At 39.7% G+C, this 18,845-nt stretch overlaps 1 protein-coding gene across 2 annotated transcripts in view; it reads left to right on the top strand.

The window, feature by feature from the left end:
* Positions 1 to 18,845, top strand: part of LOC140467301 (TBC1 domain family member 22B-like) — a 309,619-nt gene that overhangs the window by 138,115 nt on the left and 152,659 nt on the right. For both annotated transcript variants that reach the window (XM_072563569.1, XM_072563570.1), the window contains exon 8: positions 17,508 to 17,622. In XM_072563569.1, the coding sequence (XP_072419670.1) occupies positions 17,508 to 17,622 (115 nt within the window). The remainder of the gene's footprint in view (positions 1 to 17,507; positions 17,623 to 18,845) is intronic.

Below are 18,845 nucleotides of genomic sequence, written 5' to 3'. Positions count from 1 at the left end.
TTCAATGTGTAATACCTATCCTAACATTGATTTCTGCTGTGCCTACATGTAAAATGCAGATGAAAATCTGAATGATTCAAAGAGTAAATGTTATGAGCAAATTTGCTCTTATCTAAAGTCAGTTGTTTACTTTTTTATATTAAAGCGTTTTCATTATTTTGGGTTTTTCCTATATATATATTCTATATACATACAGGTTTAAGTCACCATGATTATTGGCATCACTCAAGCATATTTCTTCTTGTGTATTTTGTCCCATGTGGTTACTGTTTGAGGAGTCTGAACTGTTCTCACTTGCCCCAGTACTGGTGCCAGTAGTCCACAAACTGTAACCACCACCTCCCATATCAGTGTTTGAGTCATACATTCAGTTTTCATATTTTCTATACCCTATGCCAATGTTTTAGTATCCTGTTTCTAAAAAAAAGTTACACAAACTTCAAAATTTCCAATTGCTTTTACAGGATTATTGATAGTGTAGAATGTGGAATTTCGCATCAAGTCAGTGGTTTATACATGCTTTATGGAGGAAAGGTAAAACACTGACAGCAGTTTATCGATTTCACCATTTAATTATACCTGTGAACACAAGATGTTACTGTCAAATTCACAGATATTATTCTTATAAAGTGGCAGTTTCTCATGCAGTTACTCAACTGCTCCACTCTACCTCCTTGCTGATTCTGTCATCCACTAGGGATTGTGTCTGTCTATCGGTCCCTGTTTCTCTCTCTCTCTGTTCCTGTCTGTGTCTCTGTCCCTGTCTCTCACCAAAATGAAACTTGCCATTTATGAGTTTATTTTGGATGGTTGCATTCTCACTATACCTTGAATCGAAACCCAGCTGAGAGGTGATAACAGCTTCGTCCTAAGTTAAGCTTGTCTGTACTTCCATCACTACCCAAACTTCCGTGACATTATTATGACTGCTTACACCAGATAATATCTTGATCTGTCCATCTGGCATCTTCTCCAGTGGAACATTTCACAACATTCAACCCTGTCTGCCTCTTATTTAAAATCCTTGTTCTGTCTTCTGCCTCTCTGTACAAAGGTTTCCACTGAGGTATGTTCTCTAGTTTCCTCCCTCACTCTCTGCGCCAAGTGACTTCTCATCCTCCGTACTTTCAACTTTCTTTTCAACTCAATGCGTGCTCTCTCTATGATTGAATTTGCTTGGCAGTCAACCATCGTTAATCTTTCTCTCAGTATGGACTCAACCACCCAAATTCACATCCACCACTTGGTACTCTGTTGTTTCAACAAGGCCATATCAGATCATTCCTTTTCTCATTGTCTACCTATATCTCTTTCAACATCCTAATTTACTTTAATCTATAACAGTCCTTGAGGGAGGAGGATAAAAAGCTTTCTTGCTTTACTTACTGTTCTGATTTCAGAATCCCAGCTGCTTATATTGTTCATTCGACAGGACTTTGCTACAGTTACTGAACTGTACTCTCACATTCACCTTTAATGTTACAGTCTCCACTCGGGTCATTATTCCTTCTCGCCCTCCACTATGTTCCTGCCTTTTGAAATTTCCTTCCTAATTCACTCCATCTTGCTACCTTCCTATTTCACTTTCAAAGGTATCTACAGAGCCTTCATTTTTGACTATAAGTATACTACACATTTAAAGTTTCTCCATTTTCCTCTGGCACCTTCTGAATGGTATCCTCTGTTTTCATCAATGCAAAATACTTCAGATATCAGCTTCATCTCGAGCATTGAGTCATAGAGATGTACAGCACAGAAATAGACCCTTTGGTCCAACTCATCCATGCTGACCAGATATTCAAACCCAGTCTAGTCCCACCTGCCAGCACCCGACCCATATCCCTCCAAATCCTTCCTATTCATATACCCATCCAAATGCCTTTTAAATGTTGCAATTCTGTTGATGGTATATTTTGTTTCACAAATCTGGATGACTGAAGTTTCAGTACAACAGTAGATGCTTTATTATTGGACTGCCGGTGAGAGATTGTCAATTTCCCCAAAAGTAGTCGTGCATCTACTTGTGGCGACACTTCTCCACGAATCTCTGCCCTACACACAAAAGCAGTTCTTTTTAAAGGAATAATACGAAAGGTCAAAAAGTCACATGGTTGACTATCGTTACATTGTTTAAGATGGGCAATTATAATTTTACAAGGCCCGGTGAATGTCGATGTCCGGTGATAACAAGTGAATGGATAACAGGGACTGATTATCGTATTTTTGATCATCATGTGCTGTTGGGAAGAGATTAAAACAGAAGGGTTCTGCCTGTTCTCAATAGGTGATTCATACACCTATGGTAATACGAAAGGGAAGCAAGATAATGGGAGCAGGAGGCGGTTTAACAGGGTTGTGGTCAAGGCTATCAGTCTTGTCTGGGGAGGACAAATACCTTTGCTGGAAGCTGCAGAGGAATCCACATGTGTGGCTCCAATAGATTCCTTCTCTAAAATTCAGTCAACCTCCTCCCTATTGAGATGTTCTGTCTATTCTGTAAGCGAACAATTGATACTGCAGCGAGTCTCTTTGGTAGTGGAATGTTTAGCCCTTGAGTCCCCAGTATGCCTTGAAAGAGAAGTAAAACATGGAACTGATCCCTTTGTGGCTTTCTAACTTTCCCAATTGTACTAGCCTCCACCACTTCCTCTGGCAACTCATTCCATAGACGCACCACCTTCTGCGTGAAACAGTTGTCCTTTAGATCTGTTTTATATCTTTCCCCTCTCACCCTAAACCTATGCTGTCTAGTTCTGGACTCCCCCACCCCAGGAAAAAGACTTTGTCTCTTTATCCAAAACATGCCCCTCATGATTTTATAAACCTCTATGAGGTCGCCCCTCAGCCTCCGACAATCCAGGGAAAACAGTCCCAGCCTATCAACCTCGCCCTATAGCTCAAATCCTCCAACCCTGGCAACATCCTTGTAAATCTTCTGTGAACCCTTTCAAGTTTCACAACATCTTTCCGGTAGGAAGGAGACCGGAATTGCACACAATCTTCCAAAAGTGGCATAACCAATATCCTGTACAGTCACAACATGACCTCCCAATTAATGTAGTCAGTACTCTGATCAATAAAGGAAAGCAAATCAGACACCTTCTTCACTATCTGATCTACCTGCGACTCTACTTTCAAGGAGCCATGAGCCTGCACTCCAGCAGTAAAACAGAAATTTAAGTCATAAAATTGTTAACAGTCAGGACTTCACTGACATCATGTGATGTCGCTTAGAATTACAAGATCCTCTGAGTTCATCAGCAAAAAACAGTCCGGTAATGCAGAGTTTTATCCATATAATGTAACATCAATAATAAGTGACAGACTTGGCGAAGGTTCACAGCTTTTTCAGTTAACATTCAGTGTCAGCTGACAATACTCTGATCCAGGAACAAGGATGTATATTGAGAAAATGTTCTTCAAAATGCCTCCCCAAAGTGAATTTTGAGGTAAAAACATGAACAAGTTGACTTGATTTGCTTTGTTTAAGGATGAAAAGACAGGCATTTTGTCTCCCCACCTAATTTTGAAAAGTTTTCAGGAGTACGTATCAGTGAGAAAATGTTGTTGAAGTTGCCTTGCATCTTTTTTAGTGAGGAATTTCTCAAATGCATGGAATCCAAAGGTCATATTTAGTCCTTTTAATAAAAGTGGTGAATTTAAATCAGACTGATCAGCCTCATTAACATTAACCAGAAAGGAAATCTGAAGCCACTTATGAACTGATTTCGATGCAAATCTGAGTTTGCAAAATAACAAAAGTTGTTATATTTGAAACTTAATCTTTCTCAAATTCTGAAGTTGCTCAGATAATCAGTGCTAGAATGGCCCAGTCTGTTTATAGTGTTGATATAGTACACTTTTACAGTTGTGCTTCCAGTAAAGGCATAAGAGAAAATGAAAAGAACATGCAAATAGCTGCTGTCATTAGCAACATTTGGGTGCTCACATAATTTCAACTTTGTGTTTTAGTGCAAAAACAAAGGCAGACAGCTAATCATTGTTGTCAGCAGTCACCAATCAAGAAGCAACATGTTCACCATGTCACCATGTCAATGTTTCACTTGTGCTGTCTGCTAACAGTATATACAGCAAATACACTGTGTGTTCTTCAACTAAATGATCATGTCTTGAAGTTGGAGGAGGTTTAGTATTCTATTAGTCAAAAGAGATACCTTTAAGTCGGTGGACCATGTGCAGTAAGCAAAGGGAAATTTCCAGTATCACTCCTATGCCTTGAGTGCGATCAGTTTAGGAACTACTTATAGATCGTGAAGAGCTGAATGTCAGACACCCCATCATCTATCTTTGATCTTTCTGCCTTATTATGGGCTATCTTAGACTGGGAGATGTGTATGAAAGTAGGTGGCACAGATGTAATGGCTGGTGCAGGTGGGGAATGTTATTGAGCTGTACCAAGAGGATGACTAGGCAGTGCAGAGGCCAAGCCAGGTTAGTAGTGTAAAGGTATTGGATATTTGAGAATGAGTGAGGGAATGGAATGAAAATGGTAGTGCATGAGCCTTGGTGGTATGTGGGTTAGGCACTGGCTCACAGTGAAGGATAACTCTTTAGAACTGAAATGAGAAATATCTTCAGCCAAAGGGTGATTAAATCTGTGGAACTCATTGCCACAGAAGTTTGTGCAAACCTACATTGAATATCTTTAAGACAGAGGTTCCTGATAGTAAGGAGATCAAAGGTTGTAGGGAGAATTCAGGACAAAAATGTTGAGAAATATTAGCCCTACTGAATGGGAGAGCAGACTCGATGGGTTGAATGTCCTAAGTCTGCTGCGGAATCCTGAGAAGCATGGATAGGCTGAATAGTCAAGGTCTTTTTTTTTTAGGGTGGAGGAATCCAAAACTAGAAGGCATTTCATTAATGTGAGAGGGGAAAGAATAAAAATGATCTGAGTGTTAACTTTTTCATGCAGAGGGTGGTGCATGGAATGAGCTGGCAGAGGAATTGGTGGAGGCAGGTACAATTACAACATTTGAAAGGCATCTACATGCATAGGAAGGGTTTAGAGGAATATGGGCCACTGCTGGCAATTGGGACTAGGTCAGATTAGGCTGTCTAGTCAGCGTGGAGATATGAGACTGAAGGGTCTGTTTCCATCCTGTATGACGCTCTGATATCTTTTGGGTGCAATAGCAGTGATGGAGTGAATATAAGGAAGCAAAGGGAGGATGGTGACACTTAGCCTGGCAACATGGAAAAGGGCATGCCCTCCACTGCCATTCCTCAGGGAGCCTGATAGCCCTCTGCTACACCACCCCATCCACCAGGATCTCCAAGTACTTGTCTGCAAACAGGGGCCACTCAGCTATGTCCATGGTGAATATCACAAACCATGCCAGGTGACTCTGGAATGCCATTCGCTTGTTTCGGGAATGCATTGTCAGTCCAATTGCACAGTCTAATCGAGGATTTCCCAACAGTGGCAAGTATTTGCTGTATGAGTGGGGAAAATTGGGCTAACATAAGAATGATGCCATAGAGTCATGGTAAGTTGTTAATGAGGCAAATGGTGGGACAATAGCAAAATAAAACTCGCTAAGCTTTATGGAGAGAAACCCTCTACTAAATTTGATGAAAAAAATATTTGGCTAAAATGTAAGATTCAGCCTTCACTTTTTGAAAGTTCAGCTCTTTGGCATATGGTTATTCTCGAAAACAAAAGGATAAAGTATAGGAGACTCCAGAATTTGTTGCTCTAATGTTCTAGCATGTATGCTGCAGTCCCAGATTTATTTTTTCACACCATGTGGTCATTGCTGTGGGATCGTGTTCAAGTAACGACCGAAATCGGTAAGTGGCGAAAATAGCCTCCTTTATTCAGCAATCACAGCACAAGTTCGAGGCGGTAATAGAATCCCAAAATACAGTTCTTAAAAGAGCCCATTCAGATACAGTTCTTACATATATTAAAATTCCATTACTATGATGTTACATTTTTTAACCCTACTACACAAAGGTTTGAAGGGCTTCTATCCTGGGAGATAGAGGATTGGTTTACACATTGTTAGGCCACTTTTGAAAAATTGTGTGCAATTCTGATCTCCCTCCTATTGGAAGGATGTTGTGAAACTTGAAAGGGTTCTGAAAAGATTCACAAGGATGTTGCAGGGTTGGAGAATTTGAACTACAGGGAGAGGCTGAATAGGCTGGTGCAGTTTTCCCTGGAGTGTTGGAGGCTGAGGGGTGATCTTATTGAGGCTAATAAAATCATGAGGGGTTGGCTAGAGTAAATAGACAAGGTCTTTTCCATGGGGTGGGTGAGTCCAGAACTAAAGGACATAGGTTTAGAGTGAGAGGAGAAAGATTTAAAAGGGGCCTAAGGGACAACTTTTCATGCAAAGGGTACTGCGTGTATGGAATGAGCTGCCAGAGGAAGTGGTGGAGGCTGGTACAATTACAACATTTAAAAAGCATCTGGATATGTATACGAATAGGAAGAGTTTGGAGGGATATAGGCTAAATGCTGGCAAATGGGACTAAATTGGTTTGGGATATCTGGTCAGCATGGACGAGTTGGATCGAAGGGTCTGTTTCTATGTACATCTCTGTGACTCTATGTGCTCAGTGCTGGCTGCTACTTCTAATGAGACGTCTGTCCAATCCGCTTGCCTAATTAGGAGGTGTTAGTCCTTTTGTCTTTTAAGTTAGTAAGTATTAGTAAAAATGTTAGGCCCATATGCTCTATATAAGTTAAGTTGTACCTATGCTTAATAAAAGAATAGAGGGCGTTAAGCTGATTACTGCAGCTTGGTTGTGAGATTTCTTTACATTTGCTGCTATGAGTTAATGCTGTTTTGTCAGTCAGTCTCTTAAAGAGATCATGGCTGAGTCAAAAGGTATTTAACAGGTACTTAATTCAAGTCCAGGAAATATTTGGTAAGAGCTGATTAATATTATGTTTTGTGGAGACTTGATGGGGATGGTCTTGTTCTGGATGAGATAGTTGGTGAGGGCTGATGAATTTTAAAATGTTTCATGAAGACTTGATGGAAATGGTATTGTTCTATATGTTAAATGTATTCAGAGGTAAATACTGCTTGTAGCAAGGGCTGATGAGGTTTGGAAATACGGTAATGAGTTTGAGAGGGTTGTTTTTAAATTTGGATAATACAGAACTGCAGTTTTATGAACGAATGAATGAAGCCACGTTATAGTAAATAACGGCAGTGAGCTGGTGAGCTAGTTAATAAAGATAGTATTGTAATTCAGTTTCTCACACTGCCAATGCTCGCATCTGTTGCCAATCCCTAATTATCCCTTGAGTTGATAAGATTTGCCATAATTGTCTCTGAAGTATTTTTAAAAAATTTGTTTGTGGTGCATCGGCGTCACTGGCTATTGTCCATTCCTAATTCACCAAAGACTTGGACAACACACACGTCCTAGGACAGGTGAAACAAAGACACGCACAAGGATTCTTAGAGGCATGGCATTCTAACCAGAACTCCATCAATAAACACATCGAGTTAGATCCCATCTATCTTCCCTTGGAAAAAAAGGACTTGAAATGATATCACCCACCTTAAGAAACCTAGACCTACAAATGGAGAGGTGGGACATACGACCAATCCTTCACTGGAGACTGCCACTGATGATGTTACCTGGTCATGGTGACAAATTGTCTGAAAACAAGCCTTCCAACTCAACGAGAGAACTTAGATACTTATCAACAAGCTGAGCTACAAATCTTAAAACTTGCTCACCAAAGTGCAGTTAAGAGTCAACTATGTTGACTTTTCTCATTGCTTATGTGATTGTTCAAGGCAATCTCCAGGCGAAGGAAAAGTGCACTGTTTCTACCCCCATCCTATCCCTCACCTTTATAGAACCCCAAAATAAACTAGTCCTCCTTCTAGATATTGTGTAAAGAAGAAAAAAAGTAATGCAGTTTTTTGCAACAAGCTTATTTAACCTTTCCGTATACCTATCAGTTTAGTTTTACACTAATGTTTTGAGGCTGATTAATTAGCTCTAAGATTGGAAGGTGTGAGTTCCTTTTCAAGCTTTCTCCTCTGGGTTCACTGGCTGACTGACACTTGAACTTTCTCTTCAATCCTAAGCAGTCATTAGAAGTTGAAGGATGAGGATACGAATCCTTCTCCACTTTATGATTTGCGAGTAGAACAGTCCACAAAATCAACCACCCCCTGTAACCAAGAATATATTCTCGAGAATGCATCATGCTATATTCAATTTCCCTTTCAGTAGCTATTTGATGTTCAATAGATTTCTGCAAGCTCTCTGCCGATGTCTAATTTCAGCATCCTTCACATAGATTCTGCATTATTCTTAATAAGTATGTCTGATGGGTGCAAGAGCAGAACTGTCAAGGCTGGAGATGTGTTTTGAATGACTAAAAGTGACACAGGTTAGAAAAATAGAAATCAAAATAAAAGTTATGAATTCAAATTAAATTAGCAATTGTCACTTTAAAGGATGAAATTTATTAGATCTACAAGGACAAATAACCTTTCTGGCACAATAAGTTGTTCCTACCAAGTATACAAATAAATGTGGAGAAATTGCTCCATGTAGAGGGTGGATAGCCTAAACATTTCTTGTTTGGGTGTGATTTAAGAAGGCCTTACTGGCTTGGTGTACAAAGATTTAAGAAAAAATGCTTCTCAAATACTGCAGTAGGATGGAGCAAAATATTGTTTAAGTTTGACTCTTCAATAAATGTACTAATCCTACATGTGCCGTGAAATTCTATTCTAAGGGGAAAGTGTGGTTTAAAGATAGAGCTTTTGCATTCTCTGATTATATCCCATGTAAACAGTTGGCAACAGAGTTTGTATGAATTTCTCCCACTTAATAAATGCACATTTATGGACATTTGTTTCAACTTCTAACCATGACATTGTACTGTGAAAATAAAGTTCAGTGTGATTATGGTGAAGTTCCTGATGATAGTTGTTCTGTAATTGTATTAGGGGAGCTTTGTTTAAATCACTGAGGTCTGCATGAAGAAAGAATATAATTCTGTCATCCTAACTGCAGGGTACTCTGGAACAGTCAGCATGATTTTTTGAAAAGGAAATCCTGTATAACCAATTCACTGGAATTATTTGAAGGAGTAGCATGTGCCATGGATACAGAAGAGCCTTTAGATATACTGTACTTGCATTTCCACAGGCATTTGACAAGGTACCACTAAAAATATTATACTGCAAAGTAGGAGTTCATGGTATAGGCGGTAACCTACTTGCTTGGATAAAAACTTGCTAGCAGAAAAACAGGATATGCAATAACCTACCTGACAAAGGAAAAGCACAATTCTCAATTTTTTTTTTCTTTCTAAGTCATTAGTGAACATGTCTTAACTGGGATATGCATTTTGATGCATATTATTTTATACATGAGGATGACCTCAGACTCGGTGATGATAATGAGTGGATTGCAAAGATTTTGCACAATTGGTTTCCATTTAACTTCTACATCTTTCATCGATTTAAAAACTCTGAAATGGTATCAGATGTATCGATTTAAGTTATATCTGGGTTGTGGGTTTTCTGCTGCACCTTTGTCACTTGCTTTTGTGCTTTCTAAATGTGAGGTGGGAGCAGGCATTTTGAGTGGGAATATTCCTGAAGTTATGAAATCTGATGCAGTGCTGACCACAATGTATTCTGTCTCCTATTCCAAGCCCAACTTATTGAATTCACAATATTGTTAATACCTTGTGTGATCAGTGATTTGTGAGCTTGGTCACTTTTATTTTCTTGAGGACTTTGGTTTACAATTAACAACATAAACTTTGGAATTCCTTGTGTAGATGCTCATGTGTTTAGGATTACTAATGCTTCGTTTGAAGCAAAGCTAAAGTCAACTCAGATCTTTTGATTAGGAGTAGTCAGCATGGCTTTGTGAGTGGGAGATCATGCCTGACAAATTTGTTAGATTTCTTTTGATGAAGTGACCAGGAAGGTGGTTGAGGGCATGGTGGTAGATGTAGCCTATATGGATTTCAGTATGACCTTTGATCAGGTTGTACATGGAAAGCTGCTGTGGAAGGTTAGATCACATAGAATCCAGGGTGAGCTGACAAATTGGATACAAAATTATCTTGATGGTAGGAAACATAGGGTGATAGCAGAAGGATGCTTGTCGGACTAGAGGCCTGTTACTTGTGGAGTGCTTCAGGGGTGGGTACTGGGCCCATTACTGTTTGTTATCTATGTCAATGATATGGATGAGAATGTATAAGACATGATTAGTAAGTTTCAAAAAGTTTGGTGCGAGAAATGCACAGCCAGTCAGGCAGCATCCGAAGAACAAGAGAATTGACATTTCAAGCATAAGCTCTTCATCAGGAATGTGGGGGTGGGAGGGGTGTGGCTGGTTGCCAATGGGGCTGAAAGACAAATGGGATGGGGATGGCGGTGGGACTGGGTGGAAGGTAGCTGGGAATGTGGTAGGTAGATGAAAGTGGGAGGTGATGGTGATAGCTGGGAGTGGAGGGATGAGCGGATAGGTGGGGAGGAAAATGGACTGATAGGACAGTTCAAGAGGGCAGTGCCGAGTGGAGGGTTGGATCTGGGATAAGGTGGGGGAGGAAAGATTAGGAAACTGGTGAAATCAACATTGATCCCTTGTGTTTAGAGGGTTCCAAGGTGGAAGGTGAAGGTGTCGGGTGGCTGGAATTTGGAGGTGAAGGAGGCCCTGCATCTTGTTGGTGGAGTGGGAGGGGGAGTTGAAGTGGTCGACCACAGGACAGTGGGGTTCATTGGTGCGTGTGTCCCAGTGATGTTCTCTGAAACATTCTGCAAGTTGGCAACCTGTCTTTTACCTAGTATTGGGGAATCAAAGACTAGAAAGCATCAGTTTAAGGTTAGAGAGGAATGAATAAATGGGAACTTGAGGGGCAGCTTTTTTTTACACAGAGGGTGGTATGCATATGGAATGAGCTGCCAGTGGAAGTGGTTGAGATGGGTACATTAACAACATTTAAAAGGCATTTAGACAAATACATGGACAGGAAAGGATTAGAAGCAAATGGGCCAAGCGCAGGGCAGTGGGGTTAGCGTGGACAGACGTTTTGGTCAGCATGGACCACATTGGGCCAAAGGGCCTGTCTCCATGCTGTAGGACTCTATGACTCTATAACACTTTTTTAGTTCAAGCACCCAGGAGTCATTGATCCTGGACAAACATAGGATTTCTCCTTGAAAAGGAGTATTCTCATCGATTGGCACAGAAGGCTTGAGGACCTTGAGGGTCTACTTCTGTTCATCATTTTTATATTTTTTTATATGTCATAATAGCCTTTTCTTTCGTAGTGACAGTTACATAGAAGGTGGAAAAATGTGACGTGATACATGGTGCATTCTATGTGTGGAATAAAGGTTCTCCTTTGATCTTTCTGTGGCTAACAGAGGTTAGGCAGTATTGCTCACTGCTTATGGGTCTGTGAGATGATACTGAATATGAAAAAGTAAAGTTGAAACTAGAAATATGATATTTGATTTCCAGTTATATTTAAGTGGTCATATTTGTACTGTAGTCAGCAGCTATGGATAAAGACGCAGGTATGAATGTGTATGCTCCTTTACAATTCATTTTGTGACTTTGGCCAGGATCTTTCGTGATGAGGATAGTCTGTTCTGCTAACATATCAACTGCACATTGCTTCATTTTATGGGAAGCTGCAGTGGAAGCCAGCTCATAGTTAGCTGAAATTTGTCAGTTTGAGGAGTGAAAGTATTTCTCAGTTTCATGTTCTGGGAAACTTAACCTTGAATTAGAAAAGCACTGGGTCACTTATACTATGATAGTAACTGAAAATACTTTGACATCTTATAAAACTTGCTGTTTTGAGTCCTATTTGATAAAATGGAAAAAAAAGATAATTCATCATGTATCATTAATAAAACTATTTTACTTGACAAAATGACTTGAACATTTTATTCACCTTATCAAGAATTTGAACATATGTGTACATTCATTTCATATTTCATGTTTTAATTTGAGATTTTAATGCATTTATTTTTTTATTAGGCAGAGCCTCTAAATATAGAACAACTTTCAGATAAATGCTTTTGTGTTTATGTCTTAACATGCCATTGGCATTGTTCAAGACCTTGATGTCCATTAGCTACGGTGCACTAGGAATTTGCTGTTCATGGGTCATATATTCTACTTTCATGGAGTTAAAAAAAAATGTAAATTCTAAGTTTCTTCAGAACTATCTATCAAGAAAACAAACCTCTTGGGTTTTAATCTGGCAAAACCTTTGCACATTGTCTTATGTTTGACAAGACTTGAATTACTTGCAGCATATTTGATGATAATCACACTTGGCCTTTGTTTCATCCTTGCAGGGATTTATTGTGTAAATGCTGGGTATTAATAGAGTAATTAGGCATATCCTATAAAATGGAACCAGCACTTGTTCCTTATCCCGCATGCCAGGAACTATTACTCATCTTCTGCCTTTTTCTACAAGACTGAGAACTAATTAGACTCATTTAGCAGCACTCTCTGAGCTCAGGCTTTTCATAATCACTCATCATCCATTTGTGATTGAAGAGATTACTCTGTGAAAATGTTGACCAGTTGTAATGTGAAAAAGTTTGGCTGAAATAAATTGTTGAATGAATGCAAATGTTAATGAACACATGCTTAAATGTTGTAAATCTGTCATTATTCCACTGTGAAATGAAAATGAATCATGGACCGATGGTTTTTGTAAGTTATTTATGTTGCAACGTGATATTGTTCTGTAGCATAATTATACTGAAGAAATTATGTACAACCTATATCTCTGTAATTTCTATATCCTTCATTGTGATGGTATCTTTTTTTTATTTATTGTTTTCACGTGTACTGAGATACATATTATGCATGCTATACAGGCAGATCGTACCATTCAAAGTACATAAGGGTAGCAGAAAAGAGTGCAAAATACAGCGTTACAGAGGCAGAGAAGGTGCAGAGAGAGAGAGATCAGAATTAACATTTGACAGGTTCATTCAAAAGTCTGATAACAGCGAGGAAGAAGCTGTTTTTGAATTTATTTGTACATGTATTCAAACTTTAATGTCTTCTGCCCGACACGAGAGTAGAACCAGGCAGGAAGGGTCTTTGATTATGTTGATTACTTTCCTGAGGTTGCAGGAAATATAGATGGAGGTAAAAACAATGACTGCAGATGCTGGAAACCAGATTCTAGATTAGTGGTGCTGGAACAGCACAGCAGTTCAGGCAGCATCCAAGGAGCAGCAAAATCGATGTTTCGGGCAAAAGCCCTTCATCAGGAATAAAGGCAGAGAGCCTGAAGCGTGACGAGATAAGCTAGAGGAGGGTGGAGGTGGGGAGAAAGTAGCATAGAGTACAATGGGTGAGTGGGGGAGGGGATGAAGGTGATAGGTCAGGGAGGAGAGGGTGGAGTGGATAGGTGGAAAAGGAGATAGGCAGGTAGGACAAGTCCGGACAAGTCATGGGGACAGTGCTGAGCTGGAAGTTTGGAACTAGGGTGAGGTGGAGGAAGGGGAAATGAGGAAACATTGATGCCCTGGGGTTGAAGTGTTCTGAGGTGGAAGATGAAGTGTTCTTCCTCTAGGCGTCTGGTGGTGAGGGAGCGGCGGTGAAAGAGGCCCAGGACCTCCATGACCTCTGCTTGGGAAGAGTTGTTACCATAACATGTTATAATACACCCAGATAGGATGATTTTTATAGTACATCTGTAAAAATTGGTAAGAGTCCTTGCGGACATATCGCATTTACAAATCCTTCCTGCTGTTTAGCATCGTGTCATGATGTAAATTATTTAAGTATATCTTACCAAAAACACTAAGGCTTGCCACTTCAGGTAAGTTTCTTGTAGATGTCCAACTATAAAATTGAACTTGCAGGAAATGAAAATGGCCATCACACTTAGATGCTACTGGCTACAAATTTGTTCAGTCCTGAGAAATGCTGAATCCCAAGCGGCTTGGACAATTACAAAGGCTTATTTTACACTGCTTATCTATCTGGACACTTCTTTGATATTGGGTGGAATTGGCAGTTAAAAATATGAAGTTGTTGCTTTGATGTTCGGATAACTGCACTTTCTTCATATCTGCTGTTGCTGCTTTAATCTAGTCCAGAATGAAAATAGGATACATTCAATGTATCACTGACTAGACACTTCCTAAATCTTTTGTGTTCATGAAATGTTAGCACAATAGTTGCCGTGATAGTATTCATTGTGTATGTGAATAAAAGAAAAACTGAACGGTCAAAGAATCATGACTTTAAAGATCATTCATGAATGATTGCTTTGATTAAGGCCTCAAGCACCTGACATTTGTGGTATAATAGATTGCTTGTGTTCCTGATTAGATTGTCAGATATAAAATGATCTACTGAGTCTTTGGTTTATCTGAACCTTTTTATAAGAATTTATCATTTACTCTGGAACTTGTATAATAAAAGCAGTTTTATAAATGGTGTAACATGTAGCAAAGAATGATGGCAAAGCCACAATCAAACAGACAAGCGTCCGAATCTCATTATCTACTTTGGAAGGGCCGATGTTAAGATTTTAGAATGTACTTTTTATCTGGAGGATAAACCTATGAAAAACTACTTCTTTTGTAATGGGTAGTTCTGAAGAAATTTTTATAGATCAGGTGCATTTCGTAATTTTCATTACTATTCCTTCAATTACAAAAAATGGTAAATAAGCTCAGTCTCAAAACAGCCTTGTGAAAGACCACATCAATAGAAAGTGATACAGGATGCTTTCAGTGACAGTGAGCCAAAACACACACAGCACTGCTTAAAGCAGATGACAAGATCTGAAATAACAACACAAATAACCCTTTCAAATTTGACAACATCCTTCCAATAGGAGGGAGACCAAAACTGCACCAATATTCCAGACTTAAATTTAATAGCAAGTACCCAACCTAAGATGTTAAATACTTTTTGTCCATTGTTATCAGCCTTGTAACAAATAATTCGCTTAAAACTGCCAACTGGCCCAAACTGCCAATATTTTTCCAACCCTTCAAATAGTGGTCTGACCCTACTCCCCAACCCTCCTAATATTGATATTTGTCTTTGATCCCCAATCCACTAAGCTGTGGCCTTTCCCTGGTTCCTCCAATCTGTGGCCTCCCACATGTCTTTCCTGACTCATTCTTTCAGCACTTTCTTTGTCTGGCTTGCATTCATATTCAGGATTGAAGTTCAATCCGAAATTGGATCTCGATGTAATAGAACTGTAGGTCCTGATACTTCAGAAGTTCTGGAGGTTTTAACACTACATATTTTTAATTTTACATGCTCCCACTCTCCATTCCTGCTCCTGAACTCTTGCCTCCTTGAGGGTATGGAGAAAAGCAGCCAGACAAGAAGCTTTAAAAGTCATTTTCAAAAAAAATGGGATTGTTCAAGCCGCAGCATTTTGAAACATTTAGGATTTACATTAACGACATCAGAACTCCAGCTTGAGATGAGTTTGGAACTTGAAAGAGAGTGCAGTCCAAGAGAGGAAAGTAGAAATTGAGTGACTTGGGGAGTGAGCTTAAAGAAGTTTCAATTTGGGGAATGGGAAGAGACTGCAATTCTGAGATCAGCAGTTGGGAGATTGGGATCTTCTGTGGGCAGCGCTGATGAGCTTTCTAAGGCATCAATGATACATCATCACTGCAGAGGAGTGTCAAGAGGATGACTGCTTTGTAGACTGCAACTTTTGTGTCCACCTGCAGATAATGTTCTTCAAGATTTATCCATATGGTTTCCAACATGAGAATCTGAACTGGTGTCAAGCAAATATGTGTTGCTTGTACTTGACTCTCTCCTCCATCTTCTCAGTGGTATTTCTCAATATAGTCAATAATGGCCTTCCACTCGGTCTTCAAAGTGAATGCAAGCTTTGATAGGTTTTCAACCTCCAAAGGCTCAAAGTGAATACCAACACCCCAGTTGTGACCATAACAGACCTCCAACATACAGGGTTGGGTGTCAGCTGGGTAGTAGGTAGAATACCAGAGGGATTAAGGGAAAGGTGCCAGGTAAGAAGGCGATTGGGTGTCAACTGGGAAAGATGCCACAGTATAGGGACTGCAGGTGGTAGAGGGACCAAGAAAGTAAAGCAGTCTTTAGAGTAGGTTGAGATGGGTGGGAGAAGTCAGGTCTCGTTGAGGAAAGGTTGTGTGTCTAGTGGCAGGGAAAGGAGATTTGGGTGTAGAGCAGAGGGAGGTTAGCTGTGGAGGTTGGGGGAGATCGGGTATGAAGTTAGGAGAAGGAGTGGCGTTGTCCAGTAGTGGGGAAAGAAGGCTTGGTTGCAGAGCAGGGGAGGGAGGGTTGAGGTAAGAAGCAGGACAAGAGAGTACCATGCACAATGGCAAATAAATGGGACTCTGATGCAGAGCAAGGGAGGAGGTTGGCAGATTTGAGAGCAGGGAAAGTAGGGAGTCGGCTGTCAGTGAGAAATAGAATGAGGTTTTTGTGAGGGAGGGGTGTCAGCTCCTGTGTGGAGAGTGGGGTGAGGTGTGGGTCAGGGTCTGAAGGTAGGTGTGTAGTTGGAGAGGTGCTAAGCTAGGTATGGGGTTGATTGAATATTTACTCAGGAATATCACGTAGCTAAGGTTAGTTTCGTCACCTGGGTTTCTTAATTTTTGCTAATAAGTCTGTGATTTACCACATTATCACGTTTCTTTTTGAAATGTTTTGATCTCTATGAAGCATCATAATTGTTAAACTGAGATTTAAATTTCCAGTCATCTCAAAGAATCACTTAACAAGGTTTCACCTTTAAACTTTTTACTGTAACAGCTGAAGTAAAATCAACATTATTTAAACATTAGCTAGTTGGCAACGTATACATTAAGCTACATAAAAGCCAACTTATCTTTAATTCCTAACACAACAGAAAACCCCACACTGTGTTTGTACATTGCATCTCACTTTCTGCAGAATTGTAGTCTTACAAGAACCAGTCCATGTTTACACTCCGCTTCCAAGAAGCTTGCTAGTTCCCATTTCAATAATTCATAACATTGCATGTCAATTGGAAGTCATTTTTGTCATCTCCTGGACTTGTACCCTGATCCCCATGCCCATAAGAGCCCCTTTCATTCTCACTCCAGGACTTAGAATGTGGGGACTTCTTATATTATTAGCAATGACCACTGCTCCCAGTGCCACTGCTGGGACTATAGAGGTGCTGGACAGTCAACCTGTCTAAGGTGGGACTACTTCTCAAATGAGGCTGAAATCTTGCCCTCAGCCAAGTAATACACTGTTGAACAAAGTAGATTTTGTTGAAGGTAGCACAATAACTAGTGTTTAGGTTATTGAATGACTTGATAACCACATACTGGGAAGAAATTGAGTGTTGTTTTACCTGAATTATTGCATTTCAAATTACATTTGCCCTTTATAGAAAAAGCTGATCCAATCTATTGAATGACACTTTTTAATCTGATCTGCAATTGAGATATTGATATACAGTTGATCTATAATATATATTGTGTACTTTTATTTTGTAGATCTTCGAGCGGATTCTCTTCATATGGGCCATTCGACATCCGGCAAGTGGTTATGTTCAAGGAATTAATGATCTGGTCACTCCTTTCTTTGTAGTGTTCCTTTCAGAGCATGTGGGTAAGTTTATATAATTTATTCAGACTGATAATTTATAAAAAACTTTTTTTTTCTGCTATATTTCTATGTCGAAAGAAAATGAATAAATCCAGTTGTTAGATAACATCTGGAATACTGTAAGAAGTTCCAGTCTCCATGTTACAGAAAGGAAATAGAGACTGTGGAGAGGACGGAAGAAACATTTGCAAAGATAATATCAGAACCAGCAGTGTAAATCCACCGGGAAAGACTAAATAGGCTTAAGCACTTTTCTCAGGAAACGAGAATACTGAGAACAACTTAGGAGAAGTCTTTAAATTTGAGGGAGGCTGATAGAGTAGATGTAGAGAATATGTTTCATTTGTGTGGTATTCCAAAACTGGGGTCAGTCAGAAATAAATCCACTAGGAATTCAGGAGAATCTTCTCTGTCCAGAGAGTGGTTGGAATACAGACCTTAACATCAAGTGGAATAGTTGCTACAAACAGCTTAAATGCCTTTAAGGAAAATTTAGTCAAGTGTATGGAGTTGAAAATAAGCCTAGTCAGATACAGTGAAAGAAGGATCATGTGGAGCACAAACACCAAGACAAACGTGTTGGGCTAAACAACCTCCTATATGTTCTATGAAAAGTCAGATGCCTTTGTTAACTTTTATGAAATAACAGGGGGAGTGATGAATATTTAAAGAAAGCCAGGTACACTGTTTCCTTTAAGGGAAGAAATATTCCAATGTAGTTGGCTACTTTTCATACAATCATAGAATCCCTACAGTGTGAAAACAGGCTATTTGATCCAACAAGTTCAAATCGACCCTCCGAAGAGTAACCCACCCAGACCCATTCCCCCTACCCTATATTTTCCCCTGACTAATGCATCTAACTTAGGCATCACTGAATACTATGGGCAAATTAGCATGGCCAGTTAACCTAATGTGAACTTTGGACTATGGGAGGAAACCGGAGCACCTGGAGGAAACCTACGCAGACACTGGGAGAAGGTGCAAACTCCACACAGCCTCCCTGAGGCTGGAATCGAACACAGGACCCTAGCATTGTGAGGTAGCACTGCTGACATCTTGGAAGTTCATATTTTTGAAGGAAGTTTTTTTTTGTGAAAACTGATGATAGAAGGAAAATTTGTTTAAACGTCTGCCTTTTGAAAATAAATTTCTAGTTCCTCAGTCTTCGACTGTGGTTCATTTTTCAAAGAGATTAGGGCTAAAGACAGTGAGAAGTTACCACA

The sequence above is a fragment of the Chiloscyllium punctatum genome, chromosome 45 (assembly GCF_047496795.1).
Source record: "Chiloscyllium punctatum isolate Juve2018m chromosome 45, sChiPun1.3, whole genome shotgun sequence".
In the NCBI taxonomy this organism is placed as follows: domain Eukaryota; kingdom Metazoa; phylum Chordata; class Chondrichthyes; order Orectolobiformes; family Hemiscylliidae; genus Chiloscyllium; species Chiloscyllium punctatum.
This window is presented reverse-complemented; position numbering and strand designations above follow the sequence as displayed.